The sequence below is a fragment of the Pseudonaja textilis genome, chromosome 15 (assembly GCF_049901715.1).
Source record: "Pseudonaja textilis isolate UNSWEBS1 chromosome 15, rPseTex1.2, whole genome shotgun sequence".
Classification (NCBI taxonomy): Eukaryota; Metazoa; Chordata; class Lepidosauria; order Squamata; family Elapidae; genus Pseudonaja; species Pseudonaja textilis.
This window is the reverse complement of record NC_142004.1, coordinates 8,362,283-8,388,800: the sequence shown is the minus strand read 5'-3', so window position 1 is coordinate 8,388,800 and position 26,518 is coordinate 8,362,283. Positions and strand designations below refer to the sequence as shown.

At 43.6% G+C, this 26,518-nt stretch overlaps 1 protein-coding gene across 1 annotated transcript in view; it reads right to left on the bottom strand.

Moving 5' to 3' along the window:
• GALNT9 (polypeptide N-acetylgalactosaminyltransferase 9) overlaps nt 1-26,222 on the bottom strand; it is a 93,735-nt gene extending 67,513 nt beyond the window's left edge. Inside the window, exon 1 of the mRNA XM_087913437.1 lies at nt 25,297-26,222. Within this exon, the coding sequence (XP_087769563.1) occupies nt 25,297-25,597 (301 nt within the window). The 5' untranslated portion in view covers nt 25,598-26,222. The remainder of the gene's footprint in view (nt 1-25,296) is intronic.
• Between the last annotated feature and the right edge of the window lie 296 nt (nt 26,223-26,518).

Below are 26,518 nucleotides of genomic sequence, written 5' to 3'. Positions count from 1 at the left end.
TTCTTTTTCACTTTCCCAAAAGGTAAAAACCCTCACATGTCTTCCACTCTTGAATGCTTGCATCATCAAGAAATGCTTCCTCCTGGGGGGTGGGGAGACCTCCCATTTCACATGTTTACGATCTCTTTGTCCCCTTCGATCTGCAATATCCATGTTGTGAAGCACTTGAGAAGGTTCTATATGTGTCGAATACATTCACGCTGTCTCCTTCTCCCTTTCTTCCCCCACCCCTCTCTCTCATTTTAAGACTCCCACCTCAAGATATGAATCAGAAGACTGGAATATTTATAACTAAGAGTCCTCAGCAGATTTGGGAGGGCAAAGATGCAGGCTGGAAACTCCTGGGATGAAAGATGACCCGAAGAACAAAGAGAGAGAGGGAAGAGATACTAATGCTATGGTACCCAAAGTGCTGCTAGGCAACCGCATCAATCATGTTTCTTTCTTCCCTCACCTTGCCACTCAAGGAAACTAAGGACTCTTCTTGTCATTGGACCATTTGCTCCCTGACTGGAGAGCCCAAAGGCATTTTGCTTCTCATCCAAGAAGCTTCTTTGGTTCTGGAGAACTGAAGAAGCTTCTTGGATGAGAAGTGACACCTCTTCAAGCAAAAACAAAGGAAGGTCCAGTTGCCTTTTGAACAAGCACCTTTGGGACAATGGTGACCTCTCCATAGACATCTGACTGGAGATGTTCCTCAGGATGACATGAAGGAACCATCAACCATTTGAAGAGCCTTACCAATAAGGAGTGATGGGAGACTCCCAGCAAGGCAGGGGAGGAGGAGTCAAGCGGGGAAATAGCCGTGAGTCCCTTCAAGAAACCATATCTGTTTGCTACCAAGGAAAGGCAAGGAGTCTGAGGAGATTCTTGTAACATAGGCAGAAAGCAATAAAGTTGCTAATTGGGTGTTTCACAAGTGGATCTGGTGTCTTATGCTGGATGAGGAGGCACAATTAGAGTCTAGGTCCAAACTCACCTTTCATCTAAATGCAGATATTCCTCAACTCCCAACCATTTATTTAGTGACCATTCGAGGTTAAAAAGGCATGGAACAAAGTGGCTTGAAACCAACCCTCACACTTATGACCACCGTAGCATTCCCATGGTCATGTGATCAAAACTGGCAACCGGCGTCTGTTTACAACAGTTGCACTATCCTAGGGTCACATGGCTGCCATTTGTTACCTTCCCAGCCGACTTCCAAGATGTTAAGAGCTGTGATTAGAATGCAGTACTGCAGGCTAACTCACTGCTCACTTCAGGAGTTCGATCCTGACTAGCTCAAGGTTGACTCAGCCTTTCATCCATCCCAGGTGGGCAAAATGAGGACCCAGATTGTTGGGGACAAGAGGCTGATTCCTGTAAACCGCTTAGAGAGGGCTGTATAGCACTGTGAAGCTGTATATAAGTCTAAGTGCTATTGCTATTTCTTTGCTCTTTCCTTCCTTCCTTCCTTCCTTCCTTCCTTCCTTCCTTCCTTCCTTCCTTCCTTCCTTCCTTCCTTCCTTCCTTCCTTCCTTCCTTCCTTCCTTCCTTCCTGTTAGAATGCAGTATTGAAGGCTGACTCTGTCAGCAATTCGATCCTGACTAGCTCAGGTTCAGTCTTCCATTTTCTGATGTTGGTAAAATGAGGATCCAGATTATTGGGGGCAATAGGCTGACACCATAAACTGCTTAGAGAGGGCTGCATAGCACTGTGAAGCAGTATATAAGTCTAAGTGCTATTGCTATGTCAATGTGGGAAGATGGATCTGCTTAATGACTGCATGATTCATTTAACAATTGCAGGGATTCACTTAGCAACGGTCACATGCAAAAAACTTAAAATCAGGCACAGTTCGCTTAACAGATGTTTCCTTAGCAATGGAAATTCTGGGCCCAGTTGTGGTTGTACATCAAGGACTACCCAGCTTTGGCTTCAGAGCCAGAAAGTGCTGGCTAGATGTTAAACTGCAATCTATAATCACCTCTTCCAATCAGGCCAGAAGCCAACAACGTGCTCTGCGATTTCTTTTTTCATTTTTGGCCCACTCAACAATGACAATCTTTCGTCTCCATCTCTGCCTTTTTCAATGCAGATGTGCTTGTTCTTAATCACCACTGATTGTCTTTTCATTTCACCAGCAATCACTCCAGTGTCCCGATTTCCCCAAACAAGCTCTATATTTTAACCCTTGCAAGCTTGTTGAGATCAAAGGAAACACATCTGGGTGTCTTGGAGAGTTTTGCTACGAAATTTTGAGAAAGCACGTCCCTCTCTTTCTTCCTTCGCTCTTCTTCCTTCCCCTTTCTACCCTTCCATTTCACCTTCCTTCATCTTTCTTCTCCTATCTTCTTCTTTGCACCCACTTTACCAGCCTTATCTGCACATCTGCAGGTCGGGGGTGGTGGTGGCCTGCCTCTGGCTAGTCTTCATTGTTCTCGATGTGGTTGTTATTATTGTCATTTAAGATTGCGATTTAATTTATGGGAGAGAGAACGGCAGGAGTGGGTGTGCTCAAGCAGGCTGCAGGAAAGGAAAGACCTCGATTTGATTCTGCAGGCCTGAATTTTTAAAATAAGTCACTTTCTGCCTCTTAAGGGCCAGCTTAAGAGAGAGACATTGCTATATTGGGTGGCGCTGTTCGGGCCATGAAGAAAGTTGTTTTGGATGGCAACCAGGCGTGGGATTCTACCAGCTTGCACCTATTCACTAGAACTGGTTGTTAACATTCTAAACGGTTCGGAGAACCCATTGTTAGAAGAAATTACAGGACTAATCCTGTAAGGAAGGCAGGAAGGAAACATTCTGGTGTTGCTTACAGAAACTGCCTCTCCGTTCACCCTTATTACATTCTTGGCAGGACTAGACTTCCTGTCTCAGGAACTTCTCTAGAGTTTTTTTCCCTCCTTTGCTGGTACTTTGCTTGTGTGGAGTGACCATTCAAAGTTACAATGGCACTGAAAAAAGTGACTTATGACCATTTTTCACACTTACGACCGTTGCAGCATCCCCACAGTCATGAGAGGCCAAGCGAGGAGATGCATGCCTCGATGTGAGTGATATTGAGTTGGCCACGCCCAGCCAATAACATGACCACCAAGCCATGTCCACCCAGTCACATGACCACCAAGCCACACCTACCAACTAAGCCACGCCCACAGAACCGGTTGTTTAAAAAATTTGAATCCCACCCCTGATTGCAACAGCTTAGCCCTGCTTGTAGGGGTCAACTGTTGGGGGTTCGCAAGGGTTTGGGAGAGGCCCCTAGCTAAGATTCTGTGCAGTTTGGAGAATCCCCAAATCCTACTCCTGCCTGGCCCCACTCACCCCTCCCAGAAGTCCCCATGCAGCCTGTTTTGGATGCAGGTGAATGCAGGGCGTGCATGGAGGATGAAAAACGGGCCTCCCAGAAGTCCAGGAAGCCGGGAATGCGCCTCTTTCTGACCTCCAGAAAGACACCGGAGCCCGTGGAGGCCATTTTCACCCTCCTGGATGCTCAAGGAAAGCCCCCGGAGCCCGGGGAGGGCAAAAACGCCCCCTCCTCCTGTCGTGGTACAAGAGGCTGCCTAGGCCACGCCTACCATGGCCACCCAGCAACCGGGCAGAGAACCCTTTGCTAAAATTTGTGAAGCCCACCCCTGTCTGCCCTCCAAACACGCTGCAACCACAATGTCAGAAGCCAATCTTGAAGGAGAAAAATCTATCTATGTGGTCACCACGTGTTGAAAACCGCTTGATCGCACGTAATCAATTATTTTTCCAAAATGCAATAAAACAATTACTTGGAAGAAAACAGTACTTTTGTCCTACTGCTAAACTGATTGAAACATTAATAAGGAGGCTCGGACATTTAATAAAACTCAATCTTCAGTGAGATGACTAAAGGCATACAAAATAGGAATTGAGCGGTTTTAGATCAATTCATGCCTTCCCTATTATTAATTTTCGTCTTTGTTGTTCCTTTGCTGAGGCATTTTCACAGGATAACCTAGAAACATTGGAGATTGCCATCCCATATATTTGGAGAGTTCATTTGGAACCTGCTCCAGATAAGGAAAAGAGATAACCTTAGTAAATATTATGACTAGTATGTTGAATATTACTATGAAAACATTGTAGAATTAATACGTGGAACATTACTATGTTAGATATTGCAGGATCAATATGAATCTAATGAAGGATGTTGCAATTTTGATTATTGTTTAACAAAGATATTTGTACCGGGGTGGGATTCAAATGTCTTAACAACCGGTTCTGTGGGCAAGGCCTAATTTGTGGGTGTGGCTTGGTGGTCAAGTGACTGGGTGGGCATGGCTTGCTGACTGGGCTTGGTGGTCACGTACTGGCTGGGCGTGTCTTGTATATAAATATTGCAAATATTTATGTAAATATTGAATTTTTTATTTTAAAAAAGAGCAACTTAAACCCAAAATCAGGCAAAGCAGGCAGGCAGATTGAGTTGCTCACAGAATCACAGATTCATTTGGAGATCTACCTTTCTGCAATCTATTGCCTGAGTCTGTCACATAAAATTTGCTTGCAAGCAAACTGATAAAATTTGCTAGCAAGCAAACTCACAAAATTAACTCACAATACACCATGTATGTAAATATTGAAATCTTTATTTTAAAAAAAGAGCAACTCTTACCCAAAATCAGGCAAAGCAGGAAGGCAGATTGAGTTCCTCACAGAATCACAGATTCACTTAGAGATCTATGATTCTGCAATCTGCTATCTGAGTCTGCACTGAAATATAGAAGCTTCAGTCCTAAGGAAGGTTCAGCTCTGCTTTTAGATTAGCTAAAAAGCAAGAAATGCAACGATGTCCTGCTTTGTAGCTAATCTAAATCTCCCGGCAGAGCAGAACAGCTGATGGTCAAGAAGAGAAAAAAGGAAAAATAGCAACTTAGCAGGCAAGTTTACCAGGTAGGGAGTGAGTGGAGGGGGAGGGGCGGGGCGGTTGTACGGCATTTGAAAATCCTCTTCTTTCCTGCTATAAATTTTTATTTATATATATATATATTTAAAAAGGAAAGAAAGAAAACGAGATACCCTTACAAATGGGTTATGCAATTCCTTCTCAACTGGCTTTATTATTTTTTTTTCAAGTCACTCTTCTTGATTCAGCCTCCTTGGGAAAGAACATGCTGGTTCATTCAGCGCACTGAGCCAGCTGGAATATGAATTAGTATAATAAAAATATATCTTTTATTTATAAAAGCACAATGCCCCACAGGCATCGGAGAGAGGTGCAAACAATAACAAATGAAATCCATTTTGGAAAGGGCAGCGCAGACTTTTCATAAGCCAAATGTATAAAACAGCAGAAGGGAACTTGGCGAAAACAAGCAATTAACCCCACCAACTTGCTAAAAAGCCTTCGCGCAGCCTAAGAAAAGGCAAGAACAATTTTTGGGTGGGAGGGGTGGGGGAGTGGGAGTCTGTGATTGACTGTATATTTCTTTAGCTTAAGAATGAAACTAAATTAAAACAGAACACAACAACAGATTGGAAGGGACCTTGGAGGCCTTCTAGTCCAACCCCTCTCCTCTCCTCTCCCCTCCATTCCATTTTATGCTTCTTCTTCCTTCCTCTTCCTCCTCCTCCTATTCTATTCTATTCTATTCTATTCTATTCTATTCTATTCTATTCTATTCTATTCCATTCCATTCCATTCCATTCTTTTCCTTCTTCCTTCCTCCTCCTCCTCCTCCTCCTCCTCCTCCTCCTCCTCCTCCTCCTCCTCCTCCTCTATTCCATTCCAGACAGATGCCTGTCCAGTCTTTTCTTAATAACCACCAGTGATGGAGCAGCCACTATTTCTAGTGGCAAGCTGTTCCACTGGTTAATTGTCCTCCTGTTAGGAAGTTTCTTCCTTAATTCCAGGTTGCTTCTTGCCTGGGTTAGTTTCCATCCGTTGCTTCTTGTCCTGCCTTCAGGTGCCTTGGAGAAGAGGTTGACCCCCACTTCTTTTGTGGTAACCCCTTAAATACTGGAATACTACTATCATGTCAATAAAAGACAGCCAATGATGTCCTTGGGGATGAAAATTTCAAACCAAGGCAGAGAATGACTGCTAAGTCTTAAAAGGTTTAAATTTTATCTTTGTGTATTGTGCAAGCTGAAAAGTCAGGGCTATGCTCAATAAATGGTTAGTACAATGCACGAACAAAGGCAATGCAAAGTGATCTTTTAAGAAAAAGCTCATCATCTGGTGTTCTCCTTCTCCCCTTATCTCACAGCCATGGGAAATTTGATATATTATATATATAAATTTGATAAGTTTTCGTGGGTACTTACATGTATGGTATTCAGCTTTGTTCGGGTATTTTCCCACGTCATTGTAGTTGTGCTTTTAAAGTTGTAGCAACGTTTCGGCAGAATCTCATCTGCCATCATCAGGCTTCTGTATTGTGTTCGTCAGACTACAATGACGTGGGAAAATACCCGAACAAAGCTGAATACAATATATATATAAAACCAGCATTATGACATACACTTGCTAAGTGATAAATAGATCCAAGATAATGTAAATTCAAAAGAGAAATAATCAAGGTATAGCAAGGCACACTTTCAAAAGCCAACATGAAAGGAGAAAGCAGAAGGCTGATTCCAGGTGACGCTAAAATTGAAACCAGCTAAAGAAAACCTACGGCAAATAAAACAAAAAGAATTAAGGAACTGATTGTAACAAATGTGATTTGTTTTGGAAAGAACTCAAAGGTGTCAGCTTGGTCCTACAGCAGTGGCGGTGATGCAGCAGAATGGGATGGCTGGAAAATCAAGTGTGTCCATCAGCCTGTCCCATTAGATTCAGCAGGGAAGGGACATTGGGACATTGGAGTTAATTCCTGGGCTGGACTGTCTGGTGAGATTGGCAATAAGTGAGCCGGCTTTCACCATCCAAAAATAACTGTGGTGGAAGCCATCACAGCCAACACAGTCACTGAGCAAAATGTTTCATTAAAATTTCTCTTTAGGCTTAGTTATGTGCATTTTCAAACTTACAGATGAATGGAGAGATAGACAGACAAACAGACAGATAGATTGGATGGATGGATGGATGGATGGATGGATGGATGGATGGATGGGTGGGTGGATGGATGATAGATAGATAGATAGATAGATAGATAGATAGATAGATAGATAGATAGATAGATAGATAGATAGATAGATAGATAGATAGATAGATAGATAGATAGATAGATAGATAGATATAGATAGACAGACAGACAGACAGACAGACAGACAGACAGACAGACAGGGATGGATGGATGGATGGATGGATGGATGGATGATGCATAGACAGAAAGACAGATGATAGATAGATTAGATAGATATAGATTGATAGACAGACAGACACAGACAGATAGAGAGAGATGGCTGGCTGTCTGATACATAGAGCAATAGACAGGCAGGCAGGCAGGCAGGCAGGCAGGCAGGCAGACAGATGAAAACTGTTGGGAATATATCTGCAACTATATAAATATAATCAGAATTTTGAATGGTCTCAAATTTCCCCAATGCAAACCTCAAACCATTCTTCCAAGGCAAATCTTGAGATAGTATTTTTTCAGGAAGGAAACATGGATAAGTGAAAATAGGAAGCTCTAAAATGGATTCTATGAATTTAAAGCCACTTTTCCCACGATGGCTTCCTTTTTTTGAGAAAGATTTTATAAACATAATTCCGGCTTCGGTGCAGAAGGAGGAGGCTGTTTGGTTTCTAGATTTAGCTGCCTCCATTAATCCTTTGACAGTACACAGCCACCAACTGATATTACGATCAGCTCCCGATTAAAATTGTGCCTGAGTATATTTATAGAATGAAGAAACCTGTCCTCAGGAAAAGGAGGGTTAAAAAAAATATACACAAACACACGGGTCTTGCTCTTTTCTATAAATATACTCTGCTTCAGAACAAAATGTTAGCAAGTATTTTTCAGATGAGCCAGGTGGCTCTTCAAAGACAGAAGGGAACGAAATTGTCTCTATTTTCCAGCCAATTAAATCTGGAAAGGAAAAAAAAAAACTGAACTCAGGATGACTTAGTGAAAATTAATCATCTTGGCCAACTAGAACCCAACCTTGAGTAGCTTCTGAGGATCCTTCTCTCCTGCCAAAATACAACCCAAGCTTTGAATATTTCCAATTACTGTCGTTGTTTGGTTCACTCTTAGCAATGGTTGGTGAGAAAGTCATGGAAGTAAGTTTCACGTGCACAACAGTTTCAGGATGCCTTTGTGCGGTGTTTGCCTGGGCCTGCTGTCAACTCAGAAAGCATTCCAGTCAGAAAAAAAGGTGTAGCCAACTTTTGCCAGAGGTTGCGTATATTAATGCTGTTCACAGACGCATGGGACTAACCCCCTTTGGAGTAGCGAGCGGTATAAACTTCATCCTAAGGCCAGAGTATCCAAGGGATCCCCCCTCAATCAATCAGTGCTGCTATATATGGTACTGGAATACAGCATAGAGTTTTGGTCACCACAATTTATAGAAGAATTTGAGACTCTGTAAAGAGCAACTAAGATGATAAAGGGGCCAGAGGCTAAAATATATGAAGAACGCGTATTGGGTAGGTCTTTCTAGTGAAAAGAAAGACTAGGGGTGACATGAGAGATGTTTCCCAATATTTGTGGGGCTGCCACAAAGAAGAGGGGAGCGTCACCTTATTTTCCAAAGCAAGAAACAATGAATGGAAGCTAATCAGGGAGAGAACAACCTAGAATTAGGGAGAAATTTCCCAACAGTGAGAACAATTAACCAGTGGAACGGCTGGCGTCTAAAAGATGTGGGTGCTCCAAACACTGGAGGTTTTTAGAAAGAGACTGGACAGCCATTTGTCTGAAATGGTATGGGGCTTCCTGCCGGAGCAGGGGGTTAGACTAGAAGACCTCCAAGGTCCCTTCCAATTCTGATGATGATGACGTTGCAAAGAGTCCACAAACACGCTATGTGGGCAGAGTTCCTACTAAGTGTATGAACACTGGTTAAACAATGCTGGGAATCAACCCAAGGAATCACTTAAGCTCCCCCTCTAACGATGTTTCATCAAAGAGCATGATTATTCATAAGGATGGATTGATCTTCATGCTATCAAGTGGCCTCAGTAGAATGGAGGAAGTGGGAGAGAGAGAGAGAGAAACATCCGAATGAGGTAAGCAGCATTAAGAGGCAAACCCTGTTCCATTTCTACGTGCCTCGGACACCCAAGCAACCAAAAACACCCATTGCCACTGGCTCTCTTTTAAAGTTTAAATCAATAATCTGCCGGTTGCTAGCCAAGCAGGGTTGGAAATAATCTGCATTGATAGAGCTTTGTAGCCAGTTTGGTCTAAGGCACCAAGCTAGAAACCAGGAGATTGTGAGTTCTAGTTTCATCTTAGGCATGAAAGCCAACTGGGTGATTTTAGGCCAATCACCAGGAGATGATGAGCCCTAGCCCCACCTTAACCCTCAAGATTAATGGGGTGACTTTGGACCAATCACCAGGAGATGATGAGTTCTAGTCCTGCCTTAGGCATGAAGGCCAATTGGGTGACTTTGGGCCAATCACCAGAAGATGATGAGCCCTAGTCCCACCTTAACCCTCAAGATTAATGGGGTGACTTTGGACCAATCACCGGGAGATGATGAGTTCTAGTCCCGCCTTAGGCATGAAAGCCAATTGGGTGACTTTGGGCCAATCACCAGAAGATGATGAGTTCTAGTCCCATCTTAAGCCTCAAGGCTAACTGGGTGACTTTGGGCCAATCACCAGGAGAGTGGGAGTGCTAGTGTCAATCATTTAATTAGGGCATCTATCGGAACCCTGACAGCTAGTCCTTTCTTAGGTTGAAAACCCAGCTGGATGACTTGGGACCAGTCCCACTCTTTCAACCCAACCTCACAGGATTGTTGTTGTGGGCCAAATAGGAGGAAGAAGGTGTGTTGAATGTGTTCGCCACCTTAATTTATTTATAATAATAAAAAAAAGAGGGTAGGATATTTTAAAAAACACAACTAACTAAATTCCAGTTCATTTTACCGAGAGGCCTCCAAGTAACCAGACAAGATCTTGTCATGACGCATTTTGTGCCAGTACCTGAAGAACTGCATGACGCGCAATCACTCAGGAGGTTTGTTTGTCTCAAGTACTCCAGAGAGATGTCACACTGCATTGTTGTCAACTCATTTCTCCGACTCAAATGTTCCTTTCTGTTAAGAGTAAGACATTAGGTGGTTTCAAGCCTGAGATCTAGGTCTGATATTCACACATTGAAAGGACGCCAGGATGCACCCTGGAGTGAAGGTGTTTGGAGCAAGCGTTGCTCCTAACAACCGATCTCTCCTTCCTTGGGGGAAACTTGTGTTTCCAAAGCTGTCTTTCCTCAACTCTTTAGCCTGTCAGTGCACAATTGGAGCTTCCTGTTTGTGTAAGGAAGGCGAAGCAACAACACAGAGGTGCAGATAATAAGGAAGTAAAGCAGCTAGCAAAGCTACCTGCAGGTTCAGCTCTTGCCTGGTTGAGTAGCAAATAATTGTGTGTTATTTGGGGGCTTTTTTAAGCATGGACTATTATATTAAGCAGTTGGTATTGAGAGAATATTTGTAGCTCAGGGTTGACGTGCTCTGAGTTTGGGAGTGTTGTCGCAGACTTTTCATTACCCAACTAAGTAACATTAGCAGTGCTAGAAGGGTATGAGATTTGGAAGGAGGAGGAGGAAGAGGAGGAGGAGGAGGAGGACTCTGCAGTCCTGGACCTGCTCTGACCTTGGTGATTTTTTTCCAGACATTTCAATACCCAACTAGATAACATCGTTAGTTTTAGAAGTAAGGGGTATTTGCTCTCTGTTTATATATTAATGACTTGCCTCGACAATATAAACCAAATGCAAACCCTTCACCCTTCACCCTTCCAGCAGTGATCGTGTTACCTAGTTCGGTAATGAAATGTCTGCAAGAAAACCACCAAACATAGTGAATATTAAGGCAGTTACATCAGGTACTAGCAAGTATAAATTAATGTCCAGGCTAATTCCTTTATGCAAAACCCACAATTACTCTTTACCTCTTGAACCAGAATGTTAATGAGCCAGCCTTCTAGAGAAATGAACTATTTCTATTTTCAGTACATTTTCTCTTGCCACCTCTGTGTGTGTGTAAATGTTTGTGTAATTAAATTTCACCGTCATCAGTCCTTTGACTGGAGGAGGAGTGTTTGCTCATTATTGTTATTAGTGTTGTTGTTATATGTGCTACACAACTTCCAACAACTCTGCAGCCAAAAAGGTATTAATTTTGCTTTAACAGCTGACATCAAATAAAGGAGAAATTATTACCTTGCATTAAAGATAAAGATTCAATTTGGAGATTCAACTGGGAGGGATTCAATTAAATATTAATCAAATCAGAAGGTTGGGACTGTATTAAATCAGATACTTCTGGATACATTTGGATAATTTAGATACATCTGTGCATGGTCAAAAAGCATTTTTCTTTACGTATTTGGAAGTCTTGCTCAAATCAAATTCATAATTTCATTTGGATTATTGAAATTGGATCAATGCAAATATTAAAGCTGGCATCCTTAAAAAACGAAAAAAGTCCAAACCAAACTTAGCTGCACGCTTGAATCAAAGCAATGATTTGAAATTGATATTGTCTGATGTAACAGACCTATTGCTTCTTTCTATTTCGTGGTTTATAAAATAAGTCGTGCAACGTTAATGGTGAATACAGCTGTCACAATTAGAAAACAGAAGCAGGTTTGTCTGCAGGTGTGTTTTGCAAAATTACCACCACCCAGAACTAAATTGCACTGGGAAATTGTTCTCTGAGCTTTATCATGGATAATAAATACACAGATTAGTCTACAGCTGGTCCATTTCACTTCTGCATGTTAGTTACTCAATCTCTCCCATATCATTTAAACTGGAACCTGCAATTAAACAGACACACATGCACCACAAATGCTCACCGAAAGTCACACCCTTATTCCACTAGCATTCACTAGGTGTCCAACCTCTGCCTTTAAGCATTCTAAAGGTCATCCTCAGCTTATGACCACAGTTGAGCCCAACATTTCTGTTGCTAAGGGAGACATGTGTGAAGTGAGTCTTGCCCCATGTCTGGCCACAGTTGTCACAGTGAGTCACTGCAGTTGTTACGTTAATAACATGGTTGTTAAGTGAATCTTGACTTGGTGTGTTGCAAAGGCGGATCGCATGAACCCCCCTGGACACCACAACCGTCATAAAGAGGAATCAGTTGCCAAGCCTTGGAAGTTTGATCATGTGGCTGTGCAGAGGCTGAAATGGTCATAAGTGTGAAAAATGGTCGTAAGTCATTTTAAAGCGCCGTGGTAACTTTGAATGGTCATTAAACAAACTGTTGTAACTTGAGACTACCTGCATTTCATTGCAAAAACACCAAGTATCTATCTATCTATATATATATATAAAGCCAAGTACCACTCATACATCATCACAAAACCTCCAGAACCGTAAAGCCTACAAACTTGACATTTGGCACCTATGTTCCTCTTGGCTTCTAGGTGCTCACTAAGAAAGGATTTTTCAAAATGACCATCAGAGCGTTAATATTTCCTATATTATTATTATTAACATGCTCTGTGGCTAAGGAGTTCTGTTCCCCCTCCCCACCTGAAAAGAAATCTTTTCCAACTGCCTGTTGTCTCACATTCTGTCACCTCAGTTCAAACTGGCAGACGTTCCAATCCTTCACTCAGGAGCGGCCTGGGGCTCCTTAAACTTTGGTCAGGTAAAGGTTCCCCCGCACATCCGTGCTAATTTTTTCTGGCTCTAGGAGGCGGTGCTCATCTCTGTTTCAAAGCCGAAGAGCCAGCGCTGTCCGAATACGTCTCTGTGGTCATGTGGACGGCATGACTAAACGCCGAAGGCGCACGGAACGCTGTGACTTTCCCATCAAAGATGATCCCTATTTTTCTACTTGCATTTTTTATGTGCTTTCGAACTGCTAGGTTGGCAGAAGCCGGGACAAATAACGGGAGCTCATTCCGTTATGCGGCGCTAGGGATTCGAACTGCCAACCTTTCTGATCGACAAGCTCAGCGTCTTAGCCACTGATCCACCGCATCTCTAAACAACGGTACCTCACCCAAATGTCTACGCCTTCCACCTATGGACTCAAGGCGTTGAGAGCGATATTCCCTTATGTGTTTCAATCACCGACCACCACTGAGCCAGTGGATTGTGAACTGAATTTCTCCTGCATAGCCCAATCAGAAAATTTCATCGCAAAGCATAGGTATCCAGCTAGTTTATTATAAATTCACACCAAATGGATTCTATAACCACAGGGGAAACATGAAACGCATAGTTTGTATGTTGCGTGGATGTTGACCTTCTTTTGATCTGTCCACTGGGAATGCTGGTGCAATCCTCTTCCGGGAGAGGGCTGAAGGAAAGGAAAACGAGCAAACATTTGCTTCTTACTCCCGTTCAGCTTCTGATTCAATTTTCTTTGCGGTTGGTATTTACTTAAATCTCCGTTTGTTCCCGGCAATTCCGGGAGAGGGAAGCGGAGGTCCAAATTAGTGGCCAGAAACTTCGAAAACAGCTTCAGTTGCTCAAAGGGACAGTTGAGATTGAACCGTGATATAAAATGGTCGGCTGGGGCCAATGATAGCCCTTTTCTGCACAAAACGCTTCATCAAGGTTAATTCCAGCTGCACCGCTGAGGCCCTAATAGATGTAATAGATACCGTCAGTCCTGAAGACCCTTAATAGGTTAAAGTCACCGGGCCTGCAAATTTCAGCAGCAAGATTAGGACCTTGGAGAGCGACTGTTGAGCTCGATCAGAATTGCCATTCTGTTCCTTTACAGATTATAAACAGAGTTGGAAGGGACCGTGTAGATCATCTAGTCCAACCCCCGCCCAAAAAGGAGACCCTCCACCATTTTTGACAGATGGCAGCCCAGTCTCTATTTGAAAGCTTCCAGTGATGAAGCTCCTACAACCTCTGAAAACAACTTCTGTTCCACTGAATATAGAATACCCGAGTTGGAAGGGACCTTATAGGTCATCTAGTCCAACCCCCCGCCCAAGCAGGAGAGCCTACACCATTTCTGACCGATGACAGTCCAGTCTCTTCCTGAAAGCTTCCAGTGATGAAGCTCCACGAAGCTTCATCACTGGAAGCTTCCGCAAAGGCAAGCTGTTCCATTCCTAGCTATTCCCACAATTCTCAGCAGTAGCGTTCCTGCTTCTGGTATTCTGGGAGTTGGTCCACGTTTTGGAGGTCATGAGGGAAATTAGGGACTTTGTCTGCTAAACTTGAAGAAGAGAACACTTCGAAGGTTGTACACTCCGGACTTCATCTGAATCCTTTTCTGTTCTGGGTCAGGTTCAGACTAGAGGTCTTCTCCAAATCCTCCAGATGTGAGGACTTCAATTCCCACAATTCTCAGTGGTAGCATTCCTAGTTGTGGAATTCTGGGAGTTGTAACTCCACATTTTGGAGGTCATCCAGGTTGTGGGAAACTACTCCAGTTTCAAAGACGTCATCGCCTACACTTCTTCGCAAGTTTCCAGCGCTCTTCCACAGAAATACTAAAATCCATCCTAGAATTTTCCATCCACAAAATACATTTCACCCAACTTTTTCCCCCTTCCTCCCCTCTTCCTTTCAGCTAAGTGGAACCAGCGGCATGCTACAAAATGCTCTCCTGGCGGTGTGGGATGAATACATCATGCTGTTTTTTTTTTCTTTCTTTCCCCACTTCCCCTCCCAGTCAGGCTGTCACTTAGGAACAGGATTCATTCATCAAGCCTAAAATTACTGCTGTATTTAATCTTCTCAAAGAGAACACAATCGAATTATGATGATGTGCGAAGAACGATAATCTGCCAGCATTTTCCAAAAAAAAAAAACCCCAACAACAACAAACCCACCCACCCCAATTTCTTCTCCAAAATGGCTGCCACCCCTAATAGGCCCATGAAGTCTAATAAGAAAGAGACGTGTAGGGCAAGGTGCGAAGCATCTGCATAATAAGAAGATAAAAATTGTCCTCATCTTTTTTTCAGATTGAATGAAATCTAATTACATGCCATATTGATTGTTGTGTATTACTGGAAGAGAAGGCTGGGGGGGAAAAAAAGAGAGAGAGAGAGAAAGGAGGTGTGGGGGGGGAGAGAAGCAATTACAATAAAATTGCAAGCTGACCCTCTGAATTGCTTTTGGCATTAAAAGAACTGTGCGTGTCCCGGGGAAATGAATCCTTTTATTTTTCACCCCTAACTCTTCCCGTTAAATTATTGTCTATGCAGTTATCTGCGGAAATCTGTAGAGGAAATCTAGTCAATTATGTCTAGGGGTTGATGTGAACTCATTAGAGGAAAGATTAAGTTCTGTTGACTCGGTAGGATTGTTTTTGAATGAATGGGCACGCGTTCGGCAGGTGTAACTATAGCTCAATCACACTACCACTGTGAGTCGCCTTTTTCTTCAAGGGTGTTGAGGAGGTCTACAAGAGCCGTCTATCACACGAGATGGAAGCTACTCTGGAGGCTGACATGGCTGGGTGTTTGCCAGGGACCAAAGAGTAGTTTTGGTGACCTCTCTGAATTTCTTTCTTTTGGAAGCCTTGAGCTTCCCACTTTAGAAAGACCCCAACCCCCTACTCACATCTATTTTTGAGTCCAAGAAAGTGTCTACCGCCTTTGCTTAGTTGCTGAAGCTGTAAGTTCACTATGCTGGAGTGACATTATAGATAGTGCTTGACTTATGGCTGTAAGCCACGCTGATTATTCAGCGGGTCATCATATGACCAACCGGATTTTGCATATATATATATATATATATATATATATATATATATATATATATATATATATATATATATATTGGTGGTGGTGGTTGTAAACCAAACATCATACTCATTAAGAGAACCCATTGTCCATGATAGAGAGATAGATGATAGATAGCTGATATATAGATATATAGATAGATGTATAGATACGATAGATAGATAGATAGATAGATAGATAGATAGATAGATAGATAGATAGATAGATAGAAGATGATAGAAGATAGCATATAGATAGATAGATGATAGATAGATAGCATCATCTATCTGTCTATCTATTGTGGACAATATGAGATAGATAGAGGATAGATAAATATAGAGGATAGATAGACAGAGATGATAGATAGATAGATAGATAGATAGATAGATAGATAGATAGATAGATAGATAGATAGAAAATGATAGATAGCATATAGATAGATAGACGATAGATATAGATTTTACATGGGAAAAGACCCAAACAAATCTAGACCTACATACCTGTACCCGTGAAAATCTATGAAAACAAATATTAAAAAAAAAAATCCCCACACCACAAGCCAGGCAAACACCTGGGCACAAACAGATCCCCCCTGATACCTCCAGCTCAAACACACCCCAACCAGGCACCCAGATGAAACCTAGCTTCCTAATAAATGGTAGCCGTCCATTTATTTGGAGCCAAGCTGCACTAAAAGCCTCCAATACATGAACACAATGTTGCCAGCCAATCAAGACACAAAAAAAGCCACGAAACAGACAGAAGATATTAGAAACACCAATCAAGCAGAACACAGCAAACTCCAAGACCAATAAACACATACCAAGACTCCCAACCAATCAGGAGGAAGAAAAAAATATTCTGGCACAGCAGTAGGCTAGCCCCAAATTTAAAACTGAAACAACTGTAAAAGTCTGACTCACAGACGAACACAATAGAGAAGCCTGATGATGGCAGATGAGATTCTGCCGAAACGTTGCTACAACTTTAAAAGTACAGCTATAATGACGTGGGAAAATACCCGAACATATATATAAATATATATATAAATTAAATCCTGGTTATTGCATGATTTAAATCAAGTTGACCCATATGTGTGAGGGGAACCTTTACCTTTATAGACATTGGAGGAAAGGAAATGTGCAAAAAGAATTCAAGTGATCCATTTCCTTACCACATCCTTAGATCCCAACTATTTCCTGCATGCACACCACTTCCCCACAATGCCTACATGTCTCATCCCAATGAAACTGGAAGAAGCTACAGGATCTGTTGCCATCCTGCTGCCCAGCCTCAGGTGGAAGGAATGCACACATTGGAAGGATGGTTGTTTGAATAACACAAATAAGCCATGTTTAAACAGCTTTGCTCCCAGAGGTCAAAGCCTATCATTGTACAATGATCTTGTCATTGCCTTGTGAGTCCCGACTGCAGTCATTCAACTCTTCCCTTTCTATTAAAGGACAAACACAGCGTGATAACCAATAGAGAGGTTGATGAAGTGCACCAGACGGAGCTGTTGTGCAAAAATTCAGGCAGAGTTGAAAAAAGGAAAAAAAAAAAAAAAAACAAGGCAATTTCCGTTGGGTCCATCAGACAACGTGCTTTTCGCCACTCAACCTATCACGTTGATGGCAAGAGCTGACAACAACTCAGCAGCTTTGTGAAAGACGAATATTCAAAGAACGTGAGAGACGAGAAATCAATCGGTGTGGCAAAAAAATGGTTGGAGGCGCCAATTCAGCCTAGGCAGAGGGTGCTCATCAAGAGAGTTATTGTTATTGTTATTATTTTTGTAATATTTTTGTACTTCTTTCCAACAACACAAAAAGCTTAGCTTGAATTTGATGGAGTCTCATACAATTCAGCATTCAGTACCAGAACATTTTAAGTTCTACAGACAACCTAGGATCCTCAAGGCAGGCCCAATAGCAATACTGAGTAAATTTACTCTCATAGTAAATTTATTCTCATAGTCATGCAGTATAGTCTCTTTTGACTAGTGTTGTACATCATAATTATAACTATTATTTTCTTACGGATATGATATCCTAATTTGATATTACATTTATCCTTCTATAAACTTTCAATTATATTCACATACAGTCCGATAGTGGCATTGCTTACATTGTGTATTCTTACATATTTCTGTATATTTGTATTATTTCTATTTTGTTAAATTTCTTTCATCATTAAGTACTAATTTCTGCACCTGTTACACATTTATATAATACATCCCATGTTAAGTAGTATTCTGTTTCCTCTGTTTACTGCACGAGTCAAAAAGAGGGCTGTGAAAATATTTACAGACCCCTCACATCCTGGACATTCAACTCCTTCCCTCAAAACGACGCTATAGAGCCCCGCACACCAAAACTAGACACAAGGACAGTTTTTTCCCGAAAGCCATCACTCCACTAAACAAATAATTCCCTCAATCTTGTTCAACTATTACAAAGTCTGCACTACTATTACTATCAATCTTCTTATCACCCATCCCCTCCCACTTCTGACTGTATGACTGTAACTTTGTCGCTTGTATCCTTACGATTTATATTGACTGTTTCCTGGTATGATTTGATTGCTTATTGTACCCTATGTCTATCATTAAGTGTCATACCTTGTGATTCTCGACTCCTGACACATGTATCTTTTCTTTTATGTATATATTGAGAGTATTTACACCAAGACAAATTCCTTGTGTGTCCAATCGCACTTGGCCAATAAAGAATTCTATTCTATTCTTTGTCCTTAAGTTCCATTGTTAGCCTGTCCAATTTGGCACATTCTAATTTTTTTTTTATTAGCTTCTCATCTGTGGGTATACTTTCATTTTTCCAAATGTTGTGCATATGTGATTCTAGCTGCTGTTATTATGTGTATGATTAAATAGGTGAATATTTCCTGGGTATTATCGGAGCTTCCTTCCTCTTGATCCCACTAGACTAGATGGATTTTTTTGTAACATTGCTTGTTTCCCCGCTCTGGTGGGTTGGGTAGATGACACGACTGCAGTGTTCCAATATCTCAGGGGCTGCCCCAAAGAAGAGGGAGTCAAACTATTCTGCAAAGCACCTCCAGGTAGGACAAGAAGCAAAGGATGGAAACTAATGAAGGAGAGAAGCAACCTGGACTTCAGGAGAAATTTCTTGACAGTGAGAGCAATTAATCAGTGGAACGACTGGCCTTCAGAAGTTGCGGCTGCTCCAATACTAGAGATTCTTAACAAGAGACTGGCCAGCCATTTGTCCAGAATGGTATAGGAGCAGATGGCGAACCGTGGCACGCATGCTGGAAATGGCAGGCAGAGCCATCTCTCCAGGCGCATCAGCCATCACCCGTAGCTCTTCCAGGTTCTAGTACATACTGGCCAGCCTGTCTTCATGTGCGTGGGAGCACCAGAAACCAGAAAAGCAGCTCCCAGCGCGCACACGTGCACCAGCCACCTCGTGTTCTGGTTTCTAACGCACATGCATACGCGAAGCTCCGCTGGCCAGCGTGCATGTATGTTAGAAATTCAGCCGGACAGCTGGTCTTCACACGCATGCGCGTTGGAAGCGAAAAGACCAGGGAGTTGGCTTTTCCAGTTTTGGGTGCATGTGTGCATTTCAGCACTCGGTGCCAAAAAGGTTAACCATGTATAGAATCTCTTGCTTGAGCCCAGGATTGGACTAGAAGATCTCCATTGTCCCTTCCAGCCTTTTAATTCTGTGTTCTAGAAAGCAAAGTTCCACCCTTCTTTAGAGGTTTGTGCTGTCAAGTTGCTCCCTAATCAGGAAATAGCTCCCTCTCAACACAGGAGATCTACTGTTATTCTGGTGAGACTGGGAAAGGATGGCCCTGTACAAATAACCTGGTCTCAGATCATGTAGGGTTTCGAAGGTGACAAACCAGCATCTTGAATCAGACCTGGAGGCAAATTGTCAGCCAATGCAGATCCCCCAGGAGAATATGCAACAGGAGTCTGATGGAATCTTAGCCATCTCCTTTTATTATATTTTGGGTTTTTTTATGCTTCAAAAGAGTTAGGGTGACCAAAAGGAGAATATTTGTAGCTCAGGGTTGGAATGATTGGTCCTTAACCCAAATTACATTAACTAAATTAAGTAACATCATCAATGCTAGATTAACATCACTCGTTTGGGCAATGAAACATCTGCAAGAAAACCACCAAGCTCAGAGAGCACCAAGGACTGCAGAGTTCTCCTCCTCCTCCTCCTCCTCCTCCTCCTCCTCCTCCTCCCCACACACCCTACTCCCTTCTAATACTGATGATGTTGCCTAGTTGGGTCATGAAACATCTGCAAGAAAACCGCCAAGCTCAGAGAGCACCAAGGACCCCAGAGTTCTCCTCCTCCTCCTCCTCCTCCTCCTCCTCCTCCTCCTCCTCCTCCTCCTCCTCCTCCTCCTCCCCACACACCCTACTCCCTTCTAATACTGATGATGTTGCCTAGTTGGGTCATGAAACATCTGCAAGAAAATCACCAAGCTCAGAGAGCACCAAGGACCCCAGAGTTCTTCTCCTCCTCCTCCTTCCTTCCTCCTTCTCCTCTGCGCACACCCCACTCCGTTCTAATACTGATGGTGTTACCTAGTTCGGGTAATGAAACATCTGCAAGAAAACTACCAAGCTCAGAGGATGAGAGAGAACAATATGGAGGAACCGTCTCAGCTTTCTGCAGATCCAGAAATTAGGAACGGGGAGATTGAAGTGCAAACATTTAGAAGCATAGAGGCAACGTGCCAAACAGCTCAACTTTTTCTGCAGGGTCTCTAAACTAGACATTTCTCGCCAGTCTGCAAATTACCTCCAAACAATATCAATCAAGCCTGTTTCCATTAGAAATCTGCTTACACGGAGGGGAAAAAAAGTACTGTACGCTTTATTTGTTTATCCTAAAACCTTTTTAATATATTTGTTGGAGGCAGAGGGAAAAATAAATTAAGGGGAAGAGAGGGGGAAAATTGGTGGGAGGGGGCTGTTTATATTTGGTTTATATATCCTTCTTTTGTGACTGCTGAGGAATCTTTTACAACTTCTCCCTTTTTTTTACTCCTCATTGAGGGAGCTAACTTAGGAATGAGCGATTTGCCTCAAGGTTCTTCAGTGAATCTGTGTCGAATAGTTTAAATCTCCCAACAATAAAAACAATTGCCTGAGGTTAACAAACATAATTTAGGGGAAACGTATTCTGTCTTTTTTTTTTTAATCTTCCCTTGCCTAGTTCCAACCTCGTTCCATTGCTCAGGGGTAGTTTTCAGCAATTAAAAACAAAAATAAAATAAAGCAAGGGTATGAAAATGAGAAACAAGCTTAGCAGGAAAAAATATATATCAGCTAAAAAACAAAGGGAGCAGGAAGGGGAAATCACAGGCCTGGCAAGAGGAAAGCAAATACAAACAAGTAAGCCCTTGTCTTATGACCAAAACCTCTGTGGCTAAGCAAGACATTGGTTAAATGAGTCTTGCCCCATTTTACAATCTCGCTTGTCGCATTTGTGAAGCAGTTGTTAAGTTACTCACACAGTTGTTATGCGAATCTGGCAAAAAAAAAAAACCACCATTCTTGACTTGGCTGGTCAGGAGGTTGCAAAAGGGGGGATCACCGCAAACCATCGTAAATATGAGTCGCTGAAGCCAAGCGCCTGAATTTGGATTACATGACCTGGAGAAGGCTACAGCGGTTGTAAAGGGGGAAAACATTCCTAACCTGTAATTCTCCAAATGTAAGAATTCAACTTCCAGGGTCTACAAGAAGAGAATAAAGAGCTGTGGCGGCACAGTGGTTAGAATGCAGTAATACAGGCTACTCCTGCCACCAGCAGTTTGGCAAGTTGAGTCTCACCAGCTCAAGGGTGATTCCGGCCTTCCCTCCTTCCGAGGTGGGTCAAATGAGGACCCAGATGGTTGGGGACAAATGGCTGATTCTGTAAACCGCTTAGAGAGGGCTGTAAAAGCACTGTAAAGCGTGTATAAGTCTAAGGTCTATTGCTATTGTTCTTTCTCTTTTCCTTCCTTCCTTCCTTCCTTCCTTCCTTCCTTCCTTCCTTCCTTCCTTCCTTCCTTCCTTCCTTCCTTCCTTGACTCTGCCCACTTCCAGGTGTTCAGTTCTGAACAGTTCAAGGTTGACTCAGCCTTCCATCCTTCCGAGGTGGGTAAAATGAGGACCCAGGTGGTTGGGGACAAATGGCTGATTCTGTAAACTACTTAGAGGGGGCTGTAAAAGCACTGTAAAGCGTGTATAAGTCTAAGGTCTATTGCTATTGTTCTTTCTCTTTTCCTTCCTTCCTTCCTTCCTTCCTTCCTTCCTTCCTTCCTTCCTTCCTTCCTTCCTTGACTCTGCCCACTTCCAGGTGTTCAGTTCTGAACAGTTCAAGGTTGACTCAGCCTTCCATCCTTCCGAGGTGGGTAAAATGAGGACCCAGGTGCTTGGGGACAAATGGCTGATTCTGTAAACCACTTAGAGGGGGCTGTAAAAGCACTGTAAAGCGTGTATAAGTCTAAGGTCTATTGCTATTATTCTTTCTCTTTTCCTTCCTTCCTTCCAGTGCTCATCTCCATTACAAAGCCGAAGAGCCAGCGCCATCCGAAGACTTCTCCGTGGCCATGTAGCTGGCATGACTAAATGCCGAAGGCGCCTGGAACGCTGTTCCCTTCCCACCAAAGGGATCCCTATTTTTCTCCTTGCATTTTTTTTTACATGCTTTCGAACTGCTAGGTTGGCAGAAGCTGGGATGAGTAATGGGAGCTCACTCCGTTATGCAGTGCTAGGGATTCGAACTGCCGAACCGCCAACCTTTCTGATTGACCAGCTCAGTGACTTAGCCATTGAGTCTCTGTGTTTCCCCATTACTAACTCAATAATCCTTCCCGCCGTACCCATCATTTAGAAACCATCAAACCTACCTTGCAAAACCTATTCAATAAACTGATTTTTTGTGGTCAATCAGAAAGGGACGGAAGCAAGCTATCAACTGAATGGCAAGATAAATCCACCTGTACAGCACTGAGTCCCCCAGGAATAGGAGAAGGACCAATTATTCATTGGTGATGATTACCTGTTTGAGATATTCCTCCATTTTATGTCTGACCCAACTGTGACATGAGCAGCTCCGATGCTCCCAGTTCTCATTTAAATCGGTGTGCTTTACACAGCCCTACACCAGTTTAACTGTGACTAAACCTGAAGTAGGATGCTTTGATTATAAATACCTCTCAAACTTTTGCAAAGTATCACTGAAGTATGTCCCAAAGGTGCTTTTTTTGAAGAGGCAACTGGACTTCGTTTTTCTTCATTTTCACTGCTCACTTCTAACCCAAATGTGAATGGGTTGAAAGAGGGGAGTCGAAGTGACCATTGATGTTAAAATTGAACAGGTCTCCCTTAACAGAGGAGGAGGGATACAACATCATATATCTCCAGTCCACAACACAGTCCTTTCAGCAGTTCCAAGAAGACTCCACACCCATTGCACTGCTCAGGTGATCCTGAGGACACAGATAAACCTCCAAGTGGCCTCAAGGGCTCTCTAAAAAGAATGGAAATGAGCGGCTGTCTGCAAGGAGCACAAATCCTTCCGTTTCCCACCATCCAGTCAGAGCTGAAGAAGCTTCTTGGATGAGAAGTGAAACAACCTCAAAGAAAAACAAGAAAGTCCAGTTGCCTCTTGAAAAAAGGACCTTTGGAACAACTGTGACCTGGATGGCTGAGAATCTCCACAGACATCATTAAAATATTGTGTGTCCTAGGTTTTTATATTGAACTGTAAAATCAAATGCTCCTATGCGATAGTGGACATTTTGGAAAAAAAAAAGAGTAGGACCAATATAATCAGATTGGATCAGCTTGATTTAAACCATGCAATAACCAGGATTTAATTTATATCCATCAAATTAGTTTTTATTATTAAACACACCCTCTTCCAGGTAGCGTAAGAGGAGGGGTGACAGAATAAGAAACTGGAAAATTTTACATCCGCCCTCATGAGAATTAGGAACAGCAGTGGTAGCTAATAGGTTAAAGAAATGCTGAAGAACAGCAGAAACCAGGATAATTTTACTGCTAATATAGCAGTCCAGCCTGTTCCTGTTAATCCAGTTTTAGAACTTGAAAAGTGCTTTACAGCCCTTCATTGGCTCTGGGTACACAACAGAAAGGACACTGTTAGTCATTTTATTTTTAAAGGTGGCTTCAGAATTAAATATCTCTTCCTTTTCTTTTACTGGGCCTCAGTTCAAGCAATTTGGTCAAAGGGTCCACCCACAACGGAGCCTGGTTTTTGCAGGCATCTCCAACTTCTTAACGATGACCAGCTGTTTTCACACACGGCTCTTTTCATCTCATAGCATCAAACCACCAACGAAGACTGTGTGAAGGAGCTGCCACAAAGTAATCCTACTGCATTGCTTCAAACAGATGGGTTGTCTCTGGTGTTGGCAAAAGAACTGTAAATACCAAGGAGCAGCTGGCATGTAGTCACTTTGAGGGAAAGGACTTAGCCAAAATTTGTATCCTCCTTTTTCCACTCCCTATTGCTTGGCTTCTTCAGCCAAGCATCAAGGCAATGGTTCCTCAGTCAAGCACATCATTGTCCCAACAAGAAATGTTCTACCTTTATTTCACCACCAACCACCGATCAGATGAGCCTGGATGGTATGGCACCACACCCAAATCAAATGGTTCCATCCTTTCCCTGGTATCTTCCATCACCAAGGGAAGGTGCCCTTCTCAATGGCATAAGACAGCCTGTCTACACAACTTCACAATACAGGATCTCAGTATCTTCCCTTCTCTAAACATGCTCTCAATTTTGCAAATTTAGTTCATCCAGAAGTGCACAGTCCATGCAATGAGAAATTAAGGAGTGCACCTTTACGTACAAGCCCATTTTACAGAGAGGAAATGAAGGCTGGGAAAGTTACACCAGGTGAGGCCACCCAAAAACATGACCTAGTAAGGTGTGAGGAGCCAGCCACAGATTTTTGAACTGTAACTCTAGTCTTCTGGCCAAATTGAAGGAAAGCCTCCTTGGAACAAACTGAGACTGTAAAATAAAACCTGCTGATGTAGACTGGCTGCACACAGTTTGAGTTGTGTTGGTTATCCAGATCGTTCGCAGGGGCATTTAAAAATAACTGATAGTAAGTCTGAACTACGGCATTAGCTCCAACTTAGCTCCTCTTGTTAAAAGTTTAGCTCCAGCTCAACATGGAATTCCAGAATAAATAATGCTCAAGAAAGAACATTATTCCCATGTTTTAATCCACTTTTGCTCAATCTTGGTAAAGACAGTGACTGGATAGAAGATATTATAGTCTGTCCCAAGCTTTAGAAAACTCTGCAATGTCTAAGAAGCGTATGATCACCATGTCTCTGACTCACATTTTTGTACCTTTAGCAAGCTATTAGACAGCACTATTCAACAATCAAATATCCCCTCCCCCCCAAAACAAATTTGCTCAGTCAACTGCCCCGATGCTCCCCTCCCTTCCTCACCATTGAGTTGGTTGTACACCACTTCCTCCAGATGATCCAACCGCTGCAGGATGGCTTCCCTGTCCAGCAGGGCTCCCACTTTGGCATTCCTTCCCCTCATCCGTCGGTCAGCGCTCCGGACGATCTGCACCAGCTCCTGGGAGCGGTCCTGGATCCTGCAGTAGACCGAGAAGAGGATGATGCCCACGAAAACCAAGATGTTCACCGTCAATAAAGTTTTGATTTTCCTGGCAACCGCCATGGAAGCTGCTGGGTCGAGAAAGGCGTCAAGGCATGGCAGCTCCGGGAGCTGCAGCAGCATCGAAGGCAAGCAGCCCCTTGCCTGGCCGGATGGTGGAAGGAAGGAAGGAAGGACTGAGGGGAAGGGAGCTGGTGGTGGGGTGGGGGAGAGGAAGAAGGCAGTAGGAAGTCCCGAGATACCCCCTTCCCACGACTTCTGGATGCGAGAGAGGAAGGGGGCAGCCCAAGGCGAGTCAACGCATTGCCGGCGACAAGGAGCTGTCCGTTTCAGCACCACGGCGTTCCAAGCAGGCACCGCAGTACCGCCTGCTCCTTCGGCGTCTGTTTCTCAGCCCAGAGGGGACCCCCGCGTCTCTCTCTTGGAGCCTCTACAAAGGGGAGGGGGCTGAGGATGGGGAGGGGGTGGAGTGAGGCACGCCCGGGCGGGGTAGGGAAGGGAGCGCGGGGGAAGGGGGCAGCCAGAAGCAAGGACACCGCGCCGACGCAGGCCAGCCAGCTTGGGCAGAAGCCAACGGAGGGAGAGAAGGTGAACGGGATGCGCCCACAGCTGGAAAGAGTGTCGGGGTTGGGGGGGGGGGGGGGGGGGGGGGGCGTCGGCGAAGGTGAGGAGGGGATGCGATCCTGCGCGGTGGTTGCCTGCCTGTCTGCCCGCCTCCCCTTGCGCGCGTCCTTGCACGCCTGCGTGCGCGGTTGTAATCGGCTCGGTTGCTGGCCCTCGCTGCCTCGCTCCCCGCGCACAGCGCAGGGGCGAAGTCACGTGGTATATTGGATAGGTTGGGGGAGGAGAAGAAGGGAGGAAAGCGGGGGGGAGACGAAGGAGGAAACTCTCCTGCATTCGCGCGGCCTCGCCAAGGGATCGGCTCCCTTGCGGGCTGGGGGTGGGGGGATCTCTCCATCCTGCCCTCTTCCCCCTCCAAGAGGGAGGTGGAACGGCGCCGTGGGCTTATCTCCCCCCCCCGAGAAATGTTTTTGCCCGTCCGAG